Genomic DNA, 22,298 nt, shown 5'->3' with positions numbered 1-22,298 from the left:
CACACAAATCATAGTCAAAAAAACAAGAACTATGCAACAATTCGCCAGCAGCGTCACGAGGACACAGTGAGAAACACTAACACTTACTGACATTTTACTACTTTAGGGATAAACAGAGTGTCCCACCCATAGGTTGCTATTTAAGGTATGTGATTGGTTATTGGAACGCCAATACACAATTTTAGCCAATCACAACGGCCTATTTAAGAACGAGTCACTAGAAAAAAGAATCAAGTTTTATAGCGGAGTCGATTGTGATACTAGCGATACAAAAGTGGGCACCAATACTACTAGAATAGAGTCGAAGATTCGACTCTTTTGGAGTCGACTCCACAGTTGCTTTCAGATAACGTTGGGGAAGTTCGCAAGCACGCTATCTGTTAAAATGTATAATTTCTAGTCAAAGATGAGTATTATTCCCAACTCGGAGGCTCCCACGAAGCACTTGAGCAGCCCATCTCTATATAAAATAATTCAGTGTTTGTTTGTCTCCTGATATGACTGGAGTCATCTCATGTGAGTGAATATGATTCTAAACTTATGTTGTCAAAGTACACCATCACTCCAAAAATACCTTCATAAGCAAACCAACAATTTAAGGGATGCTGTCTGTGAAACAAATAGATAAATAAATAAATAGAAGTAAATAGAAAGACAAGTTTGTAGCCCTACTCAGAAAAGGTGTGCGTGAGAACAGGAGAATCGATCCTCCTACTTAATAGACACACAAGTTGACTCACCTTTTCTAAGAAACATCTGATTATTTGTATTAAGGAAATATCTCATCTATATTTGTTTGATGTAGAAGTAAACTTCCTAGAAAATAATCTATTTGTGAAGTTACAGCACTCGTAACTTGGGTCATAACCAGTGCTGCGGAAAGTTACTTTCAAAAAATAATGCATTACAATATTGCGTTACTTCTTAAAAAAAAATTAACTAATTGCGTAATGCACTACATTCTAGTAGTGTTTCTTTTTCTCAACTGCGCTGGTCTTGTTATAAATCTGATGTTTATCTAAAGTCATTTTTGATTATTAATATGGTTGAATTGGATTATTGAAGGTCAGCAGCATAAACATTGGTTTATAAATTGGGATTAAATAGATAATGGACATATGCGTTATTTTGCAAGGGTGTATCATATTCTGAGTCTGCAGTCAGTAAATGGGAAAACAAATTAACTCAGTTATTTTCTTTGAAATTAAAAACATATGTGTTACTTTACTAGTTGGAAAAAGTAATCTGATTATGTAACTCGCATTACTTGTAATGAGTTACCCTCAACACTGGTCATAACAGCGTCTACTAGCCTTAAATATCTAACAGATCATGATATATGTGCAGTTTATTTATGTATTTAATAATTTAATAGAACCCACAAAAATGTTTTCACAGTTCACTTTGCAGAAACAGTGGTGAACACAATAGTGAATGGTTGTTATTTAAGTACCTCTTTATAGCCTCACTGAGCACTATTGGATGGAGTGGGACTAGTAAAGCTTCTCCAGTAGGATACCACTCCAAATGGGATCCTGTTTTCCATTATGAATGGGTTGAAACATAATCCCTGTGACCTTTCACATGCTGCTTTAGCTGATCGTCATGCTCATGGATTTCTAGATAGTCAAGGCCTTTGTCATATTCAAAAAAAAAATTGATTGTCACTCAAATGACCCATTAAATAGCCTGTGTGTGTATTCCAAGTGGTGAATCTCACAAATACGGAGGGTTAATGATTACACTGGGTCATGTAGTAAACCTTCTGTTTCTTAGGTTAATAATTAACCTACAACGTGCGCACTTTGAAATATGTTAAGCAAACAAAATCACGCAGATTAAAGATTCTTCAAGCAAAGTTCAAGGCGTCTGCAGTGCAGCTTGTCTGACTGTGACAACAATTGGTTTTTGCGCGACAACAAAAATGTGACCCTGGACCAGAAAACCAGTCATAAGCAGCACGGGTATATTTGTAGCAATAGCCAACAATACATTGTGTGGGTCAAAATGATTGTTTTTTCTTTTATGCTAAAAATCATTAGGATATTAAGTAAAGATCATGTTCCATGAAGATATTTTGTAAATTTCCTACCATAAATATATCAAAACTTAACTTTTGATTAGTAATATGCATTGCTATAAACTTCATTTGGACAACTTTAAAGGCCATTTTCGAAATTTTTTGAGATTTTTGCACCCTCAGATTCCAGAATTTCAAATAGTTGTATCTCGGCCAAATATAATTTTAAAAAATTACTGGTTTTGTGGTCCAGGTGAATGGTATGTCCAGAATTCATAGTATTGATAAAGCATGAAAAGCAAAAAGGATGACCTACTGTATTTAGTGAAATTCTGCAGTGTGCATCAGTTTAACACTTTACCATCCCATGAGGCCACGAGAGAGGAGTTGATATGATATGGAGGATAGTAATTCCAGATTTCATCCATACCAGCCATGTTCGTACTTTTTTAATGGTCGCAAAGCAAGTTTTAAACCAAATGCTGTATTACTAGACTACTGTCATTTACTGACCCTCGTGTTGTTCTAAACCTGTATGACTTACTTTCCTCTGCAGAAAACAAATGAGAGTATTTTGAAGAATATTGGAAACCAAACACTTCTAGTGACTGTAGACTTTCACTGTATAGATTACAAACGTTTATTTTGAGACATTTCGCAAAATATCATCTTTTATGTTCCACAGGAGAACAAAAGTCAAACAGGTTTGGAATGACATGAATGTGAGTAAATGACGACAGACTCTTTGGGTAAACATTTTTAAAAAAAAATATTAGTTGTAACCCCATGAATCACAACAATGTCACGCTATTACAATTATTCTATGCTTTTTTCTTTATGTTCCTGCTTCTATAGTCACTGATATGATCCAATTTCTAAATTAAATTGAAATCCAGAACTATTGTAAGCATAATAACACAAGCCACACTACAGTCAAAAGTGACATAACCCGCCTAGGGTGTGACGCCTTCTCGTGTAAAAATGGAGAGGGCTCCACCCCAATGCTATCAACCCCACCCCACGAAAGAAGCCAGCTACAGGTAGGTGGGAGCTGAAGAGCGCATACAGGTGAAATGTTGCTTGACGAGTCAGATGGGAACCAAAGCTTACGCAGCCAGCACAGATACTGAAGACTGACAGCTCACTCTCTCTCTCTCTCTCTCTCTCTCTCTCTCTCAGTCAGGAGGAGTCTGTATGGGACGCTGTCACTCTGGAGTTGTCTGCACACTGGAGGGCTGTGTTTCTACTGACCTCTGCACATTGGAATACTGAGGCTCTTTTTTCCCTCTCTTTCTCTCTCCGGTCTCATCCGGGGGAAGGAATTCTGGCAGAGCTGTTGAAGGGAACTTTTTTTCATTCTTCCCCTCTTCCTCACATACACACACACACACGCACTACGTTCCCCTCCTTTGGTGTGTAGCCTGCAGTGGTGGGCGCAGACGTTGATAGAGTTTGTGTGGATGCGTGGCGTGGACGGTGAAAAGGAGACATGCTGCAAAATGGCAGGGCTGGTGCCATCAGCACCACAGCCACCACTGAGATACCAGACCTCAATGAGGTAGGAAACACTCACTCACGTTTTCTTGCTCTTTTGAATTTTGTTTCCCTTTGAATGTCAGACTTTAACGGATTGTCAGTGAGGTGTTTGTGTTGCCTACATTTGGTTCAGTTTCTGCCCTCTGTGTCTCTCGGCTGTCACTCATGCGGTGGACTGTGCCCTAATGGCTCGTCCATATCCAGGCTAATCGAGTGCTGTTGACGTGTGCGAGGCAGTGTTGTGTTGTTCAGAGAAGGACCTGTAATAAGAGCCACCGTCCTGGGAGGCAGGGCCCTGTCATGTTTATTTTATCAGGGCCTGGCGCTTGGCCGCTGTTGCTGCGGTCAGCTGCCATTCAGAGACGTTCTCACAGCTAATCAACTGACACCCTCTCAGATGGCGCTAACTGGCATCAAACCGCTGAGAACCACATTTTTGACTGTTGTAGATATTGATTTGAATTGAATAAACTGGCCACATCTGAAGTGGTTAATCATTGAAGCGTTTATGGGCAGTCATATTTAAATACAGTTTTGTTATTCTTTCAGTCTTAGTGATAAAATCACTTGGAACAGCTTTTTTATTTTCATGCACGAGTTTTCTCATAATAGATAAGCGTTATCTTTGACAGGACTTTAAGTTTTTGTTTTGGTTTCAGTGAAATTGCTTCCATTTTATCTTGAGATAGCAATCATCAGATTATCCGCGTAATTAAACTAGGATTTTGGCTAATTGCTGTTCGTTTGTCTGTCTGTTTGTTATCTGTATCCTGCTGTGTGACGTCCACCAGAGGAGAATCAGGCGTCTCAGATTGACCCTCCGGCCTGAGGACACTACAAAAACTCAGAATGACTCTGTCAACTCTGTAAGTATCATTTTAGCATCTTTCAATAAACTTCTTGCGGCCAGACAGATTGGCGCTAGAAGTCTCTTCATGTCATTTTAACAAGCTTCCTCTTTCTACTTAATTCACACAGTTATCAGTGTGTTGGGTAGCAACACAAATGGTATGATAGCCTGATAACAGGATATGTTTAACAAGATAACATAAATGATTGATTTGTTTAGATTATGACACGTCAGCTAGAGATGCTGTCAATCCAAGGTTTTTAACTTGGGGTCAGTGGTCCCTGAAAGCACTCGAAGGGGTCAGTGGAAAAGATGTAGAAAATATTTCAAACATTTGTACGACAGGTTAAATGTATTGAACGTTTTTTATTAAAAAATGTTTTGCATTTTTCACTTTTTTAGAATACAGTTATTTTAAACTGTTTTAATATTTTCAGATACTGTGTTTTTGATCAAATAAATGTCTTGTTGAGCATACTACAAGTCAAAAACATAAAAAAAATTACTGGCTGCAAACTTTTGAATGTTAGTGTGGATATTTACAGTTGAAGTCAAAAGTTTACATACACCTGGCTGAATCTGCAAAATGTTAATTATTTTACCAAAATAAGAATGCATGTTATTTTTTTTATTTAGTACTGACTGGAATAAAATATTTTACATAAAATACACCTAGATATAGCCCACAAGGGAAAATAATAGTTCAATTTATAAAAATGACCCTGTTCAAAAGTTTACATCCCCTTGATTCTTAATACTGTGTTGTTAACTGAATGATCCACAGCGTTTTTTTTTTTTTTTTTTTTTTTTTTTTTTTTTTTGTGGTAGTTGTTCATGAGTCCCTTTTTTGTCAGTTAAACTGCTTGCTGTTCTTTAGAAAAATTCTTCAGGTTACACAAATTCTTTGGGTTTTCAGCATTTTTGTGTATTTGAGCCCTTTCCAACAATGACTATATGATTTTGGGATCCATCTTTTCTCATTGACGACAACTAAGGGACTCATATGCAAATATTACAGAAGGTTCAAACACTCACTGATGCTTCAGAAGGAAAAACCATGCAATAAAAGCCAGGGGTGTAAACTTTTGAACAGAATGGAAATGTGTAGATTTGTCATATTTTGTCTAAATGTCATATATTTTTCATTTAGTACTGCCCTTTAGATGCTACAAAAGATACTTAAGTGTTTCCCATAAGACAAAATAAGTTACATTTACCCTGATTCTCAAATTCAAAAAGTTCTCAGTTTTCATACATTCTGTTTCCTTCTGAAGCATCAGTAAGTGTTTGAACCTTCTGCAGAAAAAAAAAATAAATAATAAATAAATATAAATAGCATGCATTTTGTATGATCCCTCTTATTTTGGTAAAATAATTACCATTTTGCAGATTCTGCAAGGTGCATGTGAACTTTTGACTTCAGCTGTATATATTTATATTTATTTATATTGTGTATATATGACAAGATAATTGACAAAAGTGAGAAAAAAGGGGTTATAAAATAGGGTTAATTAAATGATTTAGCCTTAGCCTTACTTTTTTTCTCTCTTTTTTTGGCCTTTTTCCTTTATTTTGATTATGACAGTGTAAAGGAGACAGGAAGCGAAGTAGGAGAAAGAGAGGGGGGGCGGGATCAGGTTCCCAAACTAAGATTTGAACTTGGGATGCCTATAGCACAACCTTTGGCCTTACTTTTTAAGGATGTGAAAGATGGAATTTCAGAAAGGGGAAATTTTCAACTTTTTTTGTCTCTAAATGCTAGGTCTGTGTTTCAGATAAATCAGAGATTGTGTCCTTCCTTTTGCTCTGTCACTTGGTTTGTGCGTCATAGATCCAAAATGCTCAGCCTGTATAATGCCACGGCACCTTTACTGATAAAGAAAAGATGTAGATATGCACACATTCTTGGAACTAACATGCAAAGATTTTATAGTTACATGTCACTAAGCCAATATGTTTAGAAACAAGTTAGGGTTTATTCAGATAAATATCCTTGAGCTGTCCCCAAAGTTTAGAGTCACATGAAACAAAGCTCGTGAATTTGAGTCACCTATTTACCAAGGGAGGTAAAGTTAATTTTAAGCTTGTTTACACATACAGCTTAGTTTGTGTGACAAATTAATTTGTGTTTGACAGTAGCTGTAAGCCTTCTTCTACAGTGGTGGCTTGAGAAAGAAGTCAAGAGAGGTGTGTCTGCATGTACATGTGAGTTTTGATCTGTACCTTGGCCTGGAACTTGCACCCTGCAGCTATTAGTCCTTGAAGTTCAACTGCTATCCGCCCTGTTTGGTCTCTGATAGGAGCTGCTTTAGGAACATCAGGCTCTTTCATAACCCACTAATGAGAGGTAGAAATCCAGGAGCTGTGCCAACATTGAACTGTTGATGGCCTTATCAGTGTCTGTTTCATGGGAAGGGCCAGCTGTGGCTATTTTGCAGTGTGCAGCGTCAAGACATAAAACCCAGCCCTACTTGATGAGCTGCCAGTGGCTAATTCGATCGAGAATTTGGTGATTGAGAATTTTAAGTGAGGGCAAAGATTTCCCCACACAGATTTTGCATTAGGTTCAAGTTGTTCACACAGATTTGCCACACTGGGCTTGATGTGTGTGGTACTTCGTACATTGCTGCATTATTGACAGTGAACAATCTTTTCACAATTTCCTAATGTGACTGCACCTTTAGCAAAAGAGATGAGCTTCCATGGAGCTTTCACTAGCTATGTTTCCATCCAAAGCTGCAAATTTTACTTATGCGCAAAACCTGAATATTACATAAAACACATTCTGGTAGCCAGTTATACAGAAATACTTTAATGACAGACTTTGCTCAGACATTTAAGAATGATGTTTCAGATGCTGTGCAACGAGATCGGTCCGCTGGTTAGTCAAATTATCCCACCCTATCACGCAAAGTCTCATGAATTTTTTTATGTGCATGCAGGAATTTATTTGGCAAATGCATTTGCATCTGCCGTTATTCACATTAACTCTTTTTTGCACAAGTTTGGCGTTTCCATTACTTGTTTCCGATGTGATATTTCAAAATGTGCATAAAAACAGGGATGAAAACGTAAAGTTGAGGTCAAAAGTTTACATACACCTTGCGGAATCTGCAAAATGTTAATTATTTTACCAAAATAAGCTGGATCATACAAAATGCATGTTATTTTAAATTTAGTACTGACCTGAATAAGATATTTCACATAATATGTTTACATATAGTCCACAAGAGAAAATTATAGTTAATTTATAAAAATTACTGTTTAAAAGTTTACATACGGTTGTTTCTTAATACTGCGTTGTTACCTGAATGATCCACAGCTGTTTTTTTTTTTGTTTAGTGATAGTTGTTCATGAGTCCCTTGTTTGTCCTGAACAGTGAAACTGCCTGCAGTTCTTCAGAAAAACCCTTTAGTTCCCACAAATTCGTTGTTTTTTCTGCATTTTTTAACCCTTTTCAACAATGACTGTATGATTTTGAAATCCATCTTTTTACATTGAGGACAACTGAGGGACTCATATGCAACTCTTACAAAAGGTTCAGACACTCACTGATGCTCCAGAAAGAAAAGACATGCATTACACCATGAGCCGGGGGTGTAAACTTTTGACCAAAGAAGATGTGTACATTTTTTAAAATTTTGCCTAAATGTCATATATTTTTTTCATTTAGCACTGCCCTTAAGAAGCTACAAAAGATACTTATATATAAGATACTTATGTTTCCCTGAAGACAAAATAAGTTTAAATGACCCTGATCGTTAAATTCAAACAGTTTTCACCCCCGGCTCCTAATGCATCATGTTTCCATCTGGAGCATTAGTAAGTGTCCGTCCCTCAGTTGTCCTCAGTGTGAAAAGATGGATTTCAAAATCATACAGTCACTGTTGGAAAGGGTTCAAATACATAAAAAAGCTGAGAAACCAAAGAATTTGTGGGACCTGAAGGATTTTTTCTAAAGAACAGCAGGCAGTTTAACTGTTAAGGACAAACAAAAGACTCATGATCCCTCTTATTTTGATAAAATAATTAACATTTTGCAGATTCTGCAAGGTGTATGTAAACTTTTGGCCTCAACTGTAGCTACTGTCAGCAAATTGAGAATATAATTTTTTTTAGCCTTTATGTTAATATTAACTATTTGGCTATGCATTGAAAAACCTTCCAGGTATAGATGTCTAGTATACAGGTGATGTCAGATTCACATGGGAATTTTGCATTGATTTTGAATATAGAGGCTTTTTATATGCAGTCCTTTGCATCGTAGTTAGTGGCATAACTGTACAAAAGTGAAACCAGGTCAAAGGAAGACAAAACGAAAAGAGGGAAAATGACAGTCAGGATAGTTAAGTGCAAAGACTAGAGGACATTTCATTTAACTGAGATATTCTATTACTACCATAACAAAGAAGCAAGACAAGAAACCACTGCAAAATTAAGATGGGTGTGTGTGTAATCCTATCCTCCATGAGATACTAGTCTACTTGTGGCTTGAATTGCCCAAGTTACACCTGTTGGATTACAGGAAGACCCTGAAATTCACATTGATCCAGGGCCAGTTTTTCCTCATAAGAGCATTTAGCTAATCAACTTAGAATGACGACATAACTGGTCTCAGTAAAGCCGGAGTGCATAGCAAGCTGTACCAACACCACCCACTGCATGCAAACAAATATACTGTTCTGTAAAACACAGATGCTAGACCTGAGTTTACACCCTCCAGCGCATCTTTATACAACAACAATAGAGCTCATTGAATTGTGTTCAGTTCAGTTAGATTACGTGAGCAAGGTGGAATATGAAACAGGAAAAACACATGCTTTTATTACTTGGGCTAAGATGACAGATATATAGTGCTATGGTAGTATATTAATATTGTGCACAGAAATATTGTCAAAATGAGCATAATGTTTAATGCAGCTGAACTTTTTAGTGTTGTCTGCCATTGTGTTTATAGGCACTTTTAGTAGAGGTACACTACCAGTCAAAAGTTTTTGAACAGTAAGATTTTTCATGTTTTTTAAGTCTCTTCTGCTCACCAAGCCTGCATTTATTTCATCCAAAATGCAGCAAAAGCAGTAAATATTTTAAATAATTCCAAATAACCACTTTCTATTTGAATATATTTTAAAATTTATTCCTGTGATCAAAGCAAAATTTTCAGCATCATTACTCCAGTCTTCAGTGTCACATGATCCTTCAGAAATCATTCTAATATGCTGATTTGCCGTTTAAAAAGCGTTTATTATTATTATTATTATTATTCTCAATATTTAAAACAATTAAATACTTTTTTTTTCCGGGGATGCTTTAAATTGATCAAAAGTGATGATGAAGACATTTATAAAATTTCAAAAGATTTGGATTTCAAATAAATACTGTTTTACTGAACTTCTACTCAGCTGTTTTCAACATAATAATAATAATAATAACAATAACAATGATAATACATGTTTTTTGAGCAGTTTTTTGATCAGTGACTGGAGTAATGATGCTAAAAATTCAGCTTTGAAATCACAGTAATAAATTGCATTTTAAAATATGCTAAAATAGAAAATGGTTACATCAAATAGTAAAAATATTTCAAAATTTTACTGTTTTTGCTGTACTTTGGATCAAATAAATGCAGGCTTGGTGAGCAGAAGAAACTTTATTAAAAAACATTAAAAATCCTACTGTTCAAAAACTTTTGACTGGTAGTGTACATAGCGTGCAGAGAATAAAATTGTCACATTGTTTACAACAGTAACTATTCTAGCATAAGGATGGTGCTTAGTGAATTTGCTTAATAATTTTGATATATAATATTTAATTGAAAAATATAATTCATCCAAAATTGTAAGTTTTATCCTCTTTTACTCACCTTCATGTCGTTTCAAATCCATAAGACTTTTGTTCATCTTTGAAACACAAATGAAAATGTCTTTATTTTATAATATTTTATGTCTTTTTGATTTTTATGATGCTGTTACAAATTACAAATTTTATTTTACAATGTCATGTCTTTTTGAGCTTTTTAAAGCATCAGCATTTTATTAGAATAGACATTCAGTGAATGGACAGAATTCTTTTAGGTTTCATTGAAAATATGGGTAACACTTCAGTATAGGGACCAATTTTCACTATTAACTATTTGCTTATTAGCATGCCTATTATTAACATGTTGGCTGTTTATTAGTACTTACAAAGCACATATTCTACTGTACATCCCTAATCATACCCAATACCTAAACTTAACAACTACCTTATTAACTATTAATTGGTAGCAAATTACGTCTACCAAGGCAGAAGTCAAGAGCTAATGGTTTGTTAATGGCGAGAATTGGACCTTAAAATAAAGTGTGACCAAAATATCTTAAGATGAACTAAAGTTTTATGGTTTTAGAGCAGCAAGGGTGAGTAAATGATGACAGAACTGTCATTTTTGGGTGAACTATCCCTTTAATATTTTATTGTTATGACGTAAGCATTTTTTAAAAGCAGTAATGCTGCAGTGTAATATCAGGATGGCCGTCCTAAAAGAAGGTTAATCACTTTGTTAGGTTTATTAGGCTAAATTAAATCCCCCAAATGATTCACAAACATTTCTATGCATAACACATATCCCTACACATAAGGCCAAAATTAGAGGTGTTGTTTTCAACATTTTAAATTGCCCTGTTTGAGTGCCTCAGATGTAGTCTCATAGGCTTGTTTTTTGTGGATTATCTGTCAAGTTCAGTGAAGTCCAGTGCAGAAGGCCATGAACAACACTGGCATCATTGTTCTGTCGTATCTCCATGTCCACTCCCACGCATTGCTCCCCTTCAGTCAGAATCAGAGGGAAACATTAATCATGTTTTCTACACATCTCGTTTTCTCTTCTATAAGAATTATTCTCATGTTCACCCTTAAGGTTGAGACCGAATTCAGACTCTGTCAGTGAGGAAGCTGAAGGTCTGTAGTTTGTTTTGGAGAGGAGCTCTGAGGAGGTGTGGTCATGACGTGAATGAGATTACAGTTCTGAGAAACTATGTCTGGAGAAGAGAAAGGGGAATACCACACCCTGAGAGTGTGATCACAGCTGGACTTCATCATTGTTGTTCCACCTCAGTTTGATATGAAAATAGCCCACATGTAAGAGATGGAATATGGTTTCTTATAAACAGGAAAGCTTTTAAGAAGAAGGAATTGAATTGTTGCATAAAGATGTCTGGCAAGGGCAAAACCTCTGATAATGCCTTTACCTCAACAATCTGTGAACACAACATTGATTTTCTTAGTGTCAACCCAAGCATTAACATGTCTGAAAAATTTGATAAGACCTATGAAAATAAAATGTGTTGTATCACAGGGCGAGAAACTGGTCAATGGTTCCTGGAAAAAGAAAAATGGGCTCATGCAGAGAGAAAGACCCCCTGGGAGAGAATCACCTCAACTAGAAGACAAGGTATGGCAGCTTCGGAGAACACAAACAAACCCAAATTACACTTACCCATGCTTATGCAAAGATTAATAATCTGATATTTAATATCTAACATATGAAAAATAAAATATAATGTATTAAAATAAAATATTTAACAGTTAAACGTGGAGTTAGTTTTTAAAGAAATTAATACTTATATTCAGCAAGGGCACATAAAATTAATAAAAAGTGAAATACATGTATAATGTTACAAAAGATTTCTATTTTAAATAAATGCTGTTCTTTGGAACGTTCTATTCATCAGAGAATCCTGAAAAAATGTATAAAAATATTAAGCAGTATAACTGTTCTAATTATAATAATTTCTTAAGCTTAGTAGAATATTTTTTTAAGGATCATTTGGCATTGAAGACTGGAGCAGTGTTCAGCTTTACGATGTCAGGATTTTAAAAAAATACATTTGAAAATATATTAAAACAGAAAAAAATAGAAAATTGTAATAATATTTTACAATATTACTGTTTTTTTTATTATTATTTTTTTTTAATGCATCCTTGGTGAGGATTAGTATGGAAGCCTGTTTTTGCCACTGAATAAAAAAACTAAAAAAGATAACCACAATTTTAAGATAAAAAGTTGCAATTTTTTATGTATTTTTTTTATTCAGTGGCGGAAACACAATTCCATACTAATATTTACCAAGGCTGCATTTAAAAAAACCAACCAACAAACAAAAAAACGTAATAATGTAAAATATTATTACAGTTTTCAAATTGTGTTCTATTTTAATATATTTTCAAATGTATTTCTTTTTTTTTAATTTCCTGAGCTGAACATTACTCCAGTCTTCAGTGCCACATGAGCCTTAAAAAAATATTCTAAAAAGCTGATTTGGTGCTTAAGAAACGTTTATTATTATTATGAAAGTTTTGCTTCTTAATATTTTTGATACGTTTTTTTTTTTAGGACTCTCTGATGAATAGAATGTTCTAAAGAACAGCATTTTTAAAAAATTTGTAACATTGTACATGTATTTACTGTCACTTTTTTATTAATTTTATGTGTCCTTGTTAAATATAAGAGATACATATTCGTATTTGCGAGAAAAAAGACTGAATTGTGAGTTTTTATCTTGCAATTCTGACTTTATTTCTCGCAATTGTGAGTTTGACTCGCAATTGCGAATTTATATCATGCAATTCTTTTTTCTCATAATTGCTACTATTTATCTTGCAATTCCGACTTGTAATATAATTGTAATTGTAATATAAAAAGTTGCATTTGCTAGAAAAAGACTGAATTGAGAGTTTTTATCTTGCAATTCTGACTTTATTTCTCGCTGTTGCGAATTTATATCATGCAATTTTTAATTTTTTTCTCGTAATTGCAGCTTTTTATCTTGCAATTCTGACTTTATAACTTGCAGTTGCAAGTTTATATCTCACATTTCTGAGAAGTTCTCATTGCGTGATGTAAACTCACAATTGTGAGAATTCAGAATTGGTCAGAATTGTGAGATAAAAGGTCGCAATTGCCTTTTTAATTTTTTTATTCAGTGCCGGTAATGGGCTTCCATACATAAGAGACTTCTTTCAAAACATAAAAAAAATTATGAATGATAGCAGTATTTTCCCACTGGGTTCATTATATAATCCTATGCTTATGGAACATAATAGACTACATATCTTTTTAGTATACGTTTGTATGTTTTTGTGTCACATGGTAATATTATCTGAGTAACTTTATCTATGATAGTGTTGGAGTTTAAAACGCAGGTGTCGGTTTCCCAATAGAAATTTGAGTTTAGTGCATTACTGTTTGCAAAGCAAGCATGAACTGAAGAGTATCTGCACAATATTGCTTCAGGGCTTTCTTTGCACAGTAAAATGCTTGTTCACTTATTAAACATATCACAAAAGAGCTTTCTTAAGCTATGCAAAACATGAAATATGAGTCCTTTAGACACTAAATCCTGAAGACATAAGTAACCCCGTGTAAAAAGCTCCCAGAATCCTGCAGCAGAATCAGAATAAATTATAAGGCCATTGATCCCCATCGCTGTGCCTTTGAGCGAGATCTTCTCACCTGTTGCTCCTAGGGTTTAGTATTTTAACACATTTTCCACTTACCTTTCCCCTTGGCATTGTCAAGAAAGAAACATTTTCTCTATGTACTTTCACTGTGTAATGTTGACACAACAGAATTCCAAGTTTCAAGTTCCTTTTCATTTATTCACAGTGAACCTGTAGGTATAAAAGTTTTTTTTATTCTTTCCGACTGGCATGCAGAAATATGACACCCTCGCTGAGGGCTATTCTGACTGTCTGCGTCCCAACCTCTCGTTGTGAACACTCAGCAGCAATGCTTAAAATACCAGCGCATGTGGCTTGCAAATATCAGTCTCACTCTTATTTATCAAGCAGGATGTTCCAATATGCGTACACACACTCAGACACACAGCGGTGACATTGGTCTTCACAGCTGTAAACACAACAGTGTCACACTCTCCTTTTAAACACATTCACAAGCTGAAATCTGAGCCATGTGGTCCTATTCCCCCAGCACCCCATGACCAATGGCATCGGTCGGGAACAGCCCGCTCAGCACGGGCCCAGAGTTTATGGCGTGGTGCAGAGCACGGGCACCAGCCACCAACAGGAAGTGATGGCACGCGAGTGGTCCGTCGGTCACCTGAGGGATGAGATGAGGTACATCAGAGAGGTAAGCGCAGAGACTTTCCTTTTGGTACCTAGCTAACTGTAATTTGCAACTAGCGGACTAGTTATTGCTTAACTAGTTAGCAGATACCTGATGTTGTTGAGAAAGCAGACAACTTAAAAGCAACCTTCTTTTCTCAAAGGTGCGTGACTCTTTGGAAAAAGTCAGAGAGCGGATGTATGGCCAGTTTGGAGGGATGCAACAGTCAGTGCAAAAATTAACTCAGGAATTAAAGGTGAGCAAAATGCAGCATGACAAATGTTTAGGAATGTATAATGGACCAGTCACCCTGACCATCCTGTTGGGGTTTATTCTGTAATAATGAAAGGATGACTGGCATTGCATATTACACAGCTATTCATCAAAAATACATGCAGTTGAGGTCAAAAGTTGACATACATTTGACCAAAATAAGAGGGATCAGACCTGAATAAGATATTTCACATAAAAGACATTTACATATAGTCCAAAAGAGAAAATAATAGTTGAATTAATTGTTTAGTGATAGTTGTTCATGAGTCCCTTGTTTGTCCTGAACAGTTAACAGTTGTCTGCTGTTCTTGAGAAAAATCCTTCAGGTCTCACAAATTCTTTGGTTTTTCAGCATTTTTGTGTATTTGAACTCTTTCCTACACCGACTGTATGATTTGAGATCCATCTTTTCACACTGAGGACAACTATTGCAGAAGGTTCCAACACTCACTGGTGCTCCAGAAGGAAACACGATGCATTATGGGTGAAAATGTTTTAAATTTGAAGATAAATTTAACTTATTTTGACTTCTGGGAAACATGTAAGTATCTTCTGTAGCTTCTGAAGGGCAGTACTAAATGAAAAATGTATGTATTTTTCTTATTTTGCCTAAATATATATCTTCATTCTATTTAAAAGTTTTCACTCCCCCGGCTCTTAATGCATCTTGTTTCATTCTGGAGCATCAGTGAGCGTTTGAATCTTCTGTAATAGTTGCATATGAGTCCCTCAGTTGTCCTCAGTGTGAAAAGATGGATCTCAAAATCATACAGTCATTGTAGGAAACGAAAGAAAGCAAGTCCGCGGAGTGATACAGGAGACATGAAAGCAGGGCCTTATTTCAGTTACCACTCACAGTTAACCAATCTGTATTCCATAGAGCTGTGTAGTGATACCTCAGAATATTATCTACCACAAAGCCTTACCTCGTCAGACTTTATTAAAAATGCATTTTATAGTGGTATGACAAGTTCTCAATGTGCTGACTGTGTTTGTCCCAGGCAGCCAACTCTCATAAGCGTTACCTTGAGTCAGAGGTGAGGACGAGAAGGGCAGCTATGGACAGCTTTGACCAGATGAACAACTCCCTCATATCAGCAAATATTGATCTACAGGTACACGATCAATGTGGTCACTGCCATCTGACAAAGGCTTGTTATGTCCAAGGAAACTCTTGACATTGTTTTTGTATTCAACACATTTAGACTGGTCAACATTTAAATGGCATGAGAGACATTTAGGTTGTAAAAAAATGTATTATTTACTGCCAGCATAAACACTTAAGCTTGTTGATGATGATGATATTGATGATGGCTGTTTTAGAAATCATTGCTGGAAAGCTGTCACAATCGAGTGGGGAACAGAGACGAGATGAGAACTCTGCGCAGCTCATTGGAGAAGACAGAGGACAAACTAAAGGAAGCGGAAAGACAACTAGCAGCAGCACAGGCTGAAAACCGCTCTCTCAAAAATCAGGTACACACACAAACGGCTATGACAGTGCTGTTATTGTCATGCAGACCCTTGATGTTACAGGCATCCTAATACAATGGTACTTTGATTCATAACACTAACATTAACATTACTAACATTACTAACATCGTTAACACCTGTTGGCTAGTAAACATGAATACAATTTACAACAGGAATCTTGTGGTTACAGCAGCGTCTTGCGGTGTGACATGCTATATATTCTTATATTTTTTTTCAAATTTATATATATATAGTTTTTCAACCTTATGTTAATTGAGAGACTACACTAATAAAAATAAAGGTTGTTTATTAGTATCTATGGTTTTATGAAGAGACTTTTAACATCGATGGAACCTATCTATTGCACAAAAAGGTCCTTTTTTAGTTAAAATGGTTCGTTAGATTATTAAAATGTTCTTTACACTGAAAAAAAATAATTCTTTTAAAAACTCTTCACTGAAATGGTCTTTGGGAAACCCAAAGTGGTTAATCCAGGGCATCACTGTAAAAACCCATTCCTTTGAAACCTTTGTTTTTATAAGTGTACTGTACGCAGAATAGTTGTACTTAAAAGTTAACAGTAGTTAAGTAGTACTTAAAAAGTTAAAAATTAATTTGTCATACTCTAGGACTATTTACGTAAACTTTACTGCTAAACATGATTGAGAAATACACTGTTGTTCAAAAGTTTGAACAACAAAAATGATCAATTATTAAATTATCAAAAATATATAATTTACTTATGTATTTATTTGGTATTGTTTAATACAGATATTTTAAACAAATTATGTTATCAGAATCATTTGAGTGAAAAGGTAGTTGTCATTTTCAGAATGTCCAATTTGCTAAAACCTGATGGTTTTGTTCTCCAGCATGTATTGAGATCTAAAGATCCAAGGAGGAAACAGTGAATTTTGAAGTTAAAAATGTCACTTTTTTACATAAATCGCACGTATATTAACATGTGACAACTAAACTGCTTTTTGTATGTAGGTGGAGACTTCTCAGGAGGCCAAGACTCAAGCATTGAAAGAGTTGAGTGCTAAGCTAAAGAGGGAATATGAGGAACAGCTGCAGGAGCAGCAGAGGAAGTACACAGAGGAGATAGAGGCTCTGCAGGTACAGATATAACCAAACAGACACTCACAATGTACTGTCCAACTAGTTCAGCGAGAACTGCATTGCATGCTAATGTTAATTGCATGAAATGCTTTTGTTCTTATGTGTTTGACTTTTCAAAGATTGTAATTCCTACAGACAGACTGTAAAAAGACTACATTTGTTTTATGCTTTACAAGCAGGGAGTAAGGATTCCAATCTCATAACAGGAAACATCTGTAGTTATTCACAAGGGAAAAGAGAAAAATGTTGAGAAAACTTTTTTTTCTAAGTAAGGCTGCCACCTAGTGGTAATAGTGAAGATTTCAGAGAGAATGACAATAATGATGAACAGAGGCAAATAAATGACTGTATTTCTAAATGTAAAATGTAAGACCTCTGTGTCTGCAGGCACAGCTTGATGACTACATGAGGAGGCTTGAGGAGGCAGAGAGGAATGCTCAAATAGCAGAGGCAAAGATCGCTGAAAGGGACCAAAGAATTATAGAGGTGGAGAGGCTACTAAACTGTATGGCTCAGGTAAATAATATCACTTGGCTCAGCCTTTGCCTGTTACCCCTGAAGGAAACTCTTTATACAACACTTCTCTCTTTATAACAGGAGAAGGGTGACCTGATTAAAAAGCTTTGTGAATGTGAACAGCGCTTGCGTGGTTTGGACCAAATTGACCATGCAGACAAAGCCGTGGCCAAAGAGTAAGATATTTAATGTACACCTACACTATAATAAGTTTGCACCTGAAAGCAGTGGTGATGTCATGTTTCTTAATTCAGGATGGTTTGGATCAGCTTTGGATCTATAATCACAAAATACCTTAACTGTAATAAGTATAATTATATAAGTATTGCTAAGAAAAATAGTGCGGTAATTTCTGCGTCACATCATCCTTGATAGCTGATCAGAGAGACAGAAACATCACCAAACACACCGTATAAAAGGTACGGCTCAATGTGACATAATGGGTGTGTATTAATATTGTTTAAGGTTCATTTAAATAAAAAAATAAATAAAGACATTTTATATATATATATATATATATATGTATATATATATATTTTTTTTTATTACATTTTTCAAATTTGTATTTTAGAATTTGTAGTTTAGGCCTGGCCTTCAATTATACTGGAATGATGAATGGCTTTAATTACTCATTTTATTCCCAGACAAAAATTATTTAATTACTTAATTAATTAAATAAAAGACGTTAAATTACACTACCAGTCAAAAGTTTTTGAACAGTAAGATTTTTAATGTTTTTGAAAGAATTCTCTTCTGCCTACATTTATTTGATCCAAAATACAGCAAAAGCAGTAACATTGTGAAATATTTTTACTATTTTTGGATAGCTGTTTTCTATTTGAATATATTTTAAAATGTAATTTATTCCTGTGATTTCAAAGCTGAATTTTCAGCATCATTACTCCAGTCAGATGATCCTTCAGAAATCATTCTAATATTCTGATTTGCTGCTCAATATTCATTTATTATTGTTATTATTATTATTATTATGTTGAAAACAGCTGAGTGGAATTTTTTTCAGGTTTCTTTGATTAAGAAAGTTCAGAAGAACAGCATTTATGTGAAAAAGAAATCTTTTGTAAAATTATAAATATCTTTAGCATCACTTTTGATCAGTTTAATGCATCCTTGCTGAATAAATAATTTCTATAATTTCTTTTCCAAAAAATAAAAAGTTATATTGACTCCAGGCTTTTGAATGGTTTTTGAATCAAATCCAAAATTGAGTTCTATACATTATACACTATATAAGGTATAAAACTCAAGCTTTTTATTTCAGATTTGATCTTTGGATCTTTGTATTTATCAAAAAAACTGTTTCAAGTATTGTTAATAACAATTATAAAAAATGTTTCTTGAACAGCAAACCAGCACATTAGAATGATTCTGAAGGATCATGTGACATTGAAGACTGGAGTAATGATTCTGAAAATGTAGCTTTGATCACAGGAATAAATGACATTTTAAAATATATTCAAATAGAAAAGTTATTTTAAATAGTAAAAATATTTCACAATATTACTGCTTTTGCTGTATTTTGGATCAAATGAATGCAGGTTTGGTGATCAGAAGAGACCCATTTAAAAACTTAAAAAAATCTTACTGTTCAAAAACTTTTGACTGGTAGTGTATATTAAAAAAAAAAGTCAGTATTGGTATCAGTGATGCTGCCCTTCATTCATAGTATTTAATATATACATAGATAGTTTTAAAATACTGTCTTTGTGTTGTTTCTGCATTAATTTGGAGATTCAGTGTGAAAATATATTTGTTTTAAAATTGTCTTCATTTGTTCCCCCTTTAGAGAAAAAGCTTTAAATGGTACTGATGTTATAATTACATTTCAGTGTTATATTGCATATATTATATCTCTCTTAAACAGCATGATCTTTCTCAGGTCTGAGCAGCTGAAAGCAGAAGCAGCAGAACTGAGAGAGCGAATAAAGCATCTCAACGACATGGTGTTCTCTCAACAGCGGAAGGTCAAGAACATGATAGAGGAGGTGAGGATTTACAGAGACTGTTCGCTCTATTAATAAAGAGAATAGCATGTACACAAAATGAACCCAAACCAAAATGTCCTTTCATGAAACAATTATTGTAATTCTAAAACAAACAAAATTCCACAGGTTGAATCATTGAGAGCAAAAGTTGCACAGAAGGATATGTTCATTTCTGAGCTGCTGGACAGGATTGCCATTGTGGAGTGTGAGGTAAGAACATCTGCTTCCATGTAAGCAAGATGTGATTTTTGCATGCCCCTTTATCTTTACCAATCTAGAAAAACACAGATTGGTTGGAATAAGCACGCTGTATGCGAATATTCCTGAATCAACCTCTATTCTGTCAGCTGGGCTCTTTGAGTCCCTTTGGTTGTCATTCAGATTTCTCACACATCTAAACTGAATCAGTCTTTGTCCATTGTCCTCTTTATATGTCTACGAAATGAATTCTCTACTTGATTTCCCATGCCTATGGTCTGACTCTGTCCTTTGCTTTGCTTCTTTTCCTAGAATAATGAGTTAGAAGACAAGTTGAAGTATTTTATGTCTATACAGAAAGCATCTCAGATTAAAGTAGTCACCAGGGACATTGGAGTTGGCTGTGACTTCCCCATTAGGTAATGAGCGCACCTTGCCATAAGAAATTTAAAACTGCTTTCGAGGCCACGCTTTTACACACATGCTCTTCCTGTGTTCATAGATCTGAGGAGCCGCCGTATGTCGCACCTGTCCAACCCAGCCCCATCTCATCAGCCCCGAGATCCCCTAGCAGACTGAACTATAGTCTTCTCAAATACAGTCCCAGTCAGTACAGCACAATGCTGCGCTCCAGTGTATTGAATACGCAAGAAACTGCAACCAGTCCCACACAACCTGCACCTGTATCTTCAAGCTCTGTTCAGACCAGCCTTGAAGACGGGGACTCCAAATCTCCAACAACCTCAGAACTGTCCTCTACCACCACTCCTAGAGCGAGAACCAGCCCGTCACAGATCTACACTCCTTTTATGAAGCTGATGGAGATAAGCTCTAAAATGAGCATTGACTGAATGACGTTTTTAATGAAATTGCAGTGGCAGAAGCTTATGAAACACGAAGTATTGTTGTTTTGTTACTGTTTATGTAACATTACAGTAAATGTAAATAACATACTGATCTGTGAATAACTTATTTTGCACTCTATTTGCTTTGTTTACCAAAAATGGTGATTTTATGTGATAGCTTTCTATATTTTACAATTATCTATTTATATTTCCCTTTTCTGAGACCATATTTCCATTTTCTGAGACCATGTTTAGATTGTGTATTACACCAAATATTATTTTGTTATATAAAACTCAAAAATAGGCTCTGTATATGCGGGTGTTTCAGAAAAGGAATGATGGTAGCTGTCAGTTGTGATCAACGCTCAGTACTTGTGTTGTAATATACACCCTTTTTTTGCTTCGAGTGTGTATTAATGTTTAAATGTTTATTTTTATTTGTACTAAGAGAGTTGTTGACGTGGTTTCACACTCTCTGTTGCACTTTTCCCCCTGGAGTTACTGATGCAGAGACTCCCAATTCGTGTGATTTTTATGACTCGAAACATTCAGAATCCCAGATAAAACAAAAAATTGGTTATACACCCCCATTGTTCTAGACCAGAGTGCATTACCCAAGCACAGAGTGAAGCCTGCTGCGAGGAAGCAGGCCTCTGTGGATTGTTTGCAGAGTTAATGTATTAATGCACATTTCTGAAAATTCTCTTCAGTTGCCAAAATCACATCATCTTTTATGATGACTGCAAATGAAGGTTTATAGATTACATTTGGTATTAATATTTTTCACTCACTGAGCACTGTATTTACACATAACTGGGTATGTTGTTCGATAAATAAAATGTCCAAACCTACAACTTGGTGGATTTTTTTTTGTTTGTTTGTTTTAACTAAGATTATAGGCCTATTTATCTGTAAAAGAAACTATTTTATTTATTGTTATTTCTCATGACTTTACAAACTGGAAACTAAAAAAAAAAAAAACTTATCCACCTTATTTTTCAAAACTGAAGTAAGCAGTTTTCTGTGAATGTGCGACACTTCCGGTTCATTATGGGCTGTATGGAAACAAGAATAACAAAACTGTTCGCATTACAAACCAGTGTTTTCATAATTGACAATACCTAAAAATAATATGGTAAGTTACGCCAATTTGCCAGATAAGGCAGCAAAACAAGCTGTTTGTAAAGCTAAAAATAGCTGGAAGTGGATGACACCGAATGCCAGACCCATCAACTTACAAATGGCCAAACAAATACATTAGGACCCATTACAATCACCGATGCTGTCTACGCTGGATGCGGCCAGGGGGATAACGAGCTTCATTCCATCAGCAGCAGGTGGGTAGATAGGAGTAGGTGT

At 35.3% G+C, this 22,298-nt stretch overlaps 1 protein-coding gene across 2 annotated transcripts; it reads left to right on the top strand.

Moving 5' to 3' along the window:
• Positions 1–355: 355 nt before the first annotated feature.
• myzap (myocardial zonula adherens protein) lies at positions 356–21,781 on the top strand. 2 transcript variants are annotated; one of them, XM_051115964.1, is made up of 15 exons: positions 356–516; positions 3,200–3,578; positions 4,348–4,422; positions 11,741–11,836; positions 14,375–14,533; positions 14,673–14,765; positions 15,784–15,897; positions 16,106–16,258; positions 17,249–17,374; positions 17,765–17,893; positions 17,975–18,069; positions 19,791–19,896; positions 20,023–20,106; positions 20,407–20,513; positions 20,597–21,781. In XM_051115964.1, exons 2-15 carry the CDS (start codon positions 3,510–3,512, stop codon positions 20,943–20,945), a joined length of 1,755 nt encoding a protein of 584 aa, XP_050971921.1. In that variant the 5' UTR covers positions 356–516; positions 3,200–3,509; the 3' UTR covers positions 20,946–21,781. The 2 variants fall into 2 exon arrangements, with proteins under 2 accessions (XP_050971921.1, XP_050971922.1); XM_051115965.1 differs by lacking the exon at positions 356–516 and having other exon boundaries at positions 3,107–3,578; positions 20,452–20,513.
• The last annotated feature ends 517 nt before the right edge of the window (positions 21,782–22,298 follow it).

This window comes from Labeo rohita, chromosome 7 (genome assembly GCF_022985175.1).
Source record: "Labeo rohita strain BAU-BD-2019 chromosome 7, IGBB_LRoh.1.0, whole genome shotgun sequence".
NCBI classification, from domain to species: domain Eukaryota; kingdom Metazoa; phylum Chordata; class Actinopteri; order Cypriniformes; family Cyprinidae; genus Labeo; species Labeo rohita.
The sequence above is the reverse complement of the archived record's forward strand: the minus strand, read 5'-3'. Positions and strand labels throughout refer to the sequence as shown.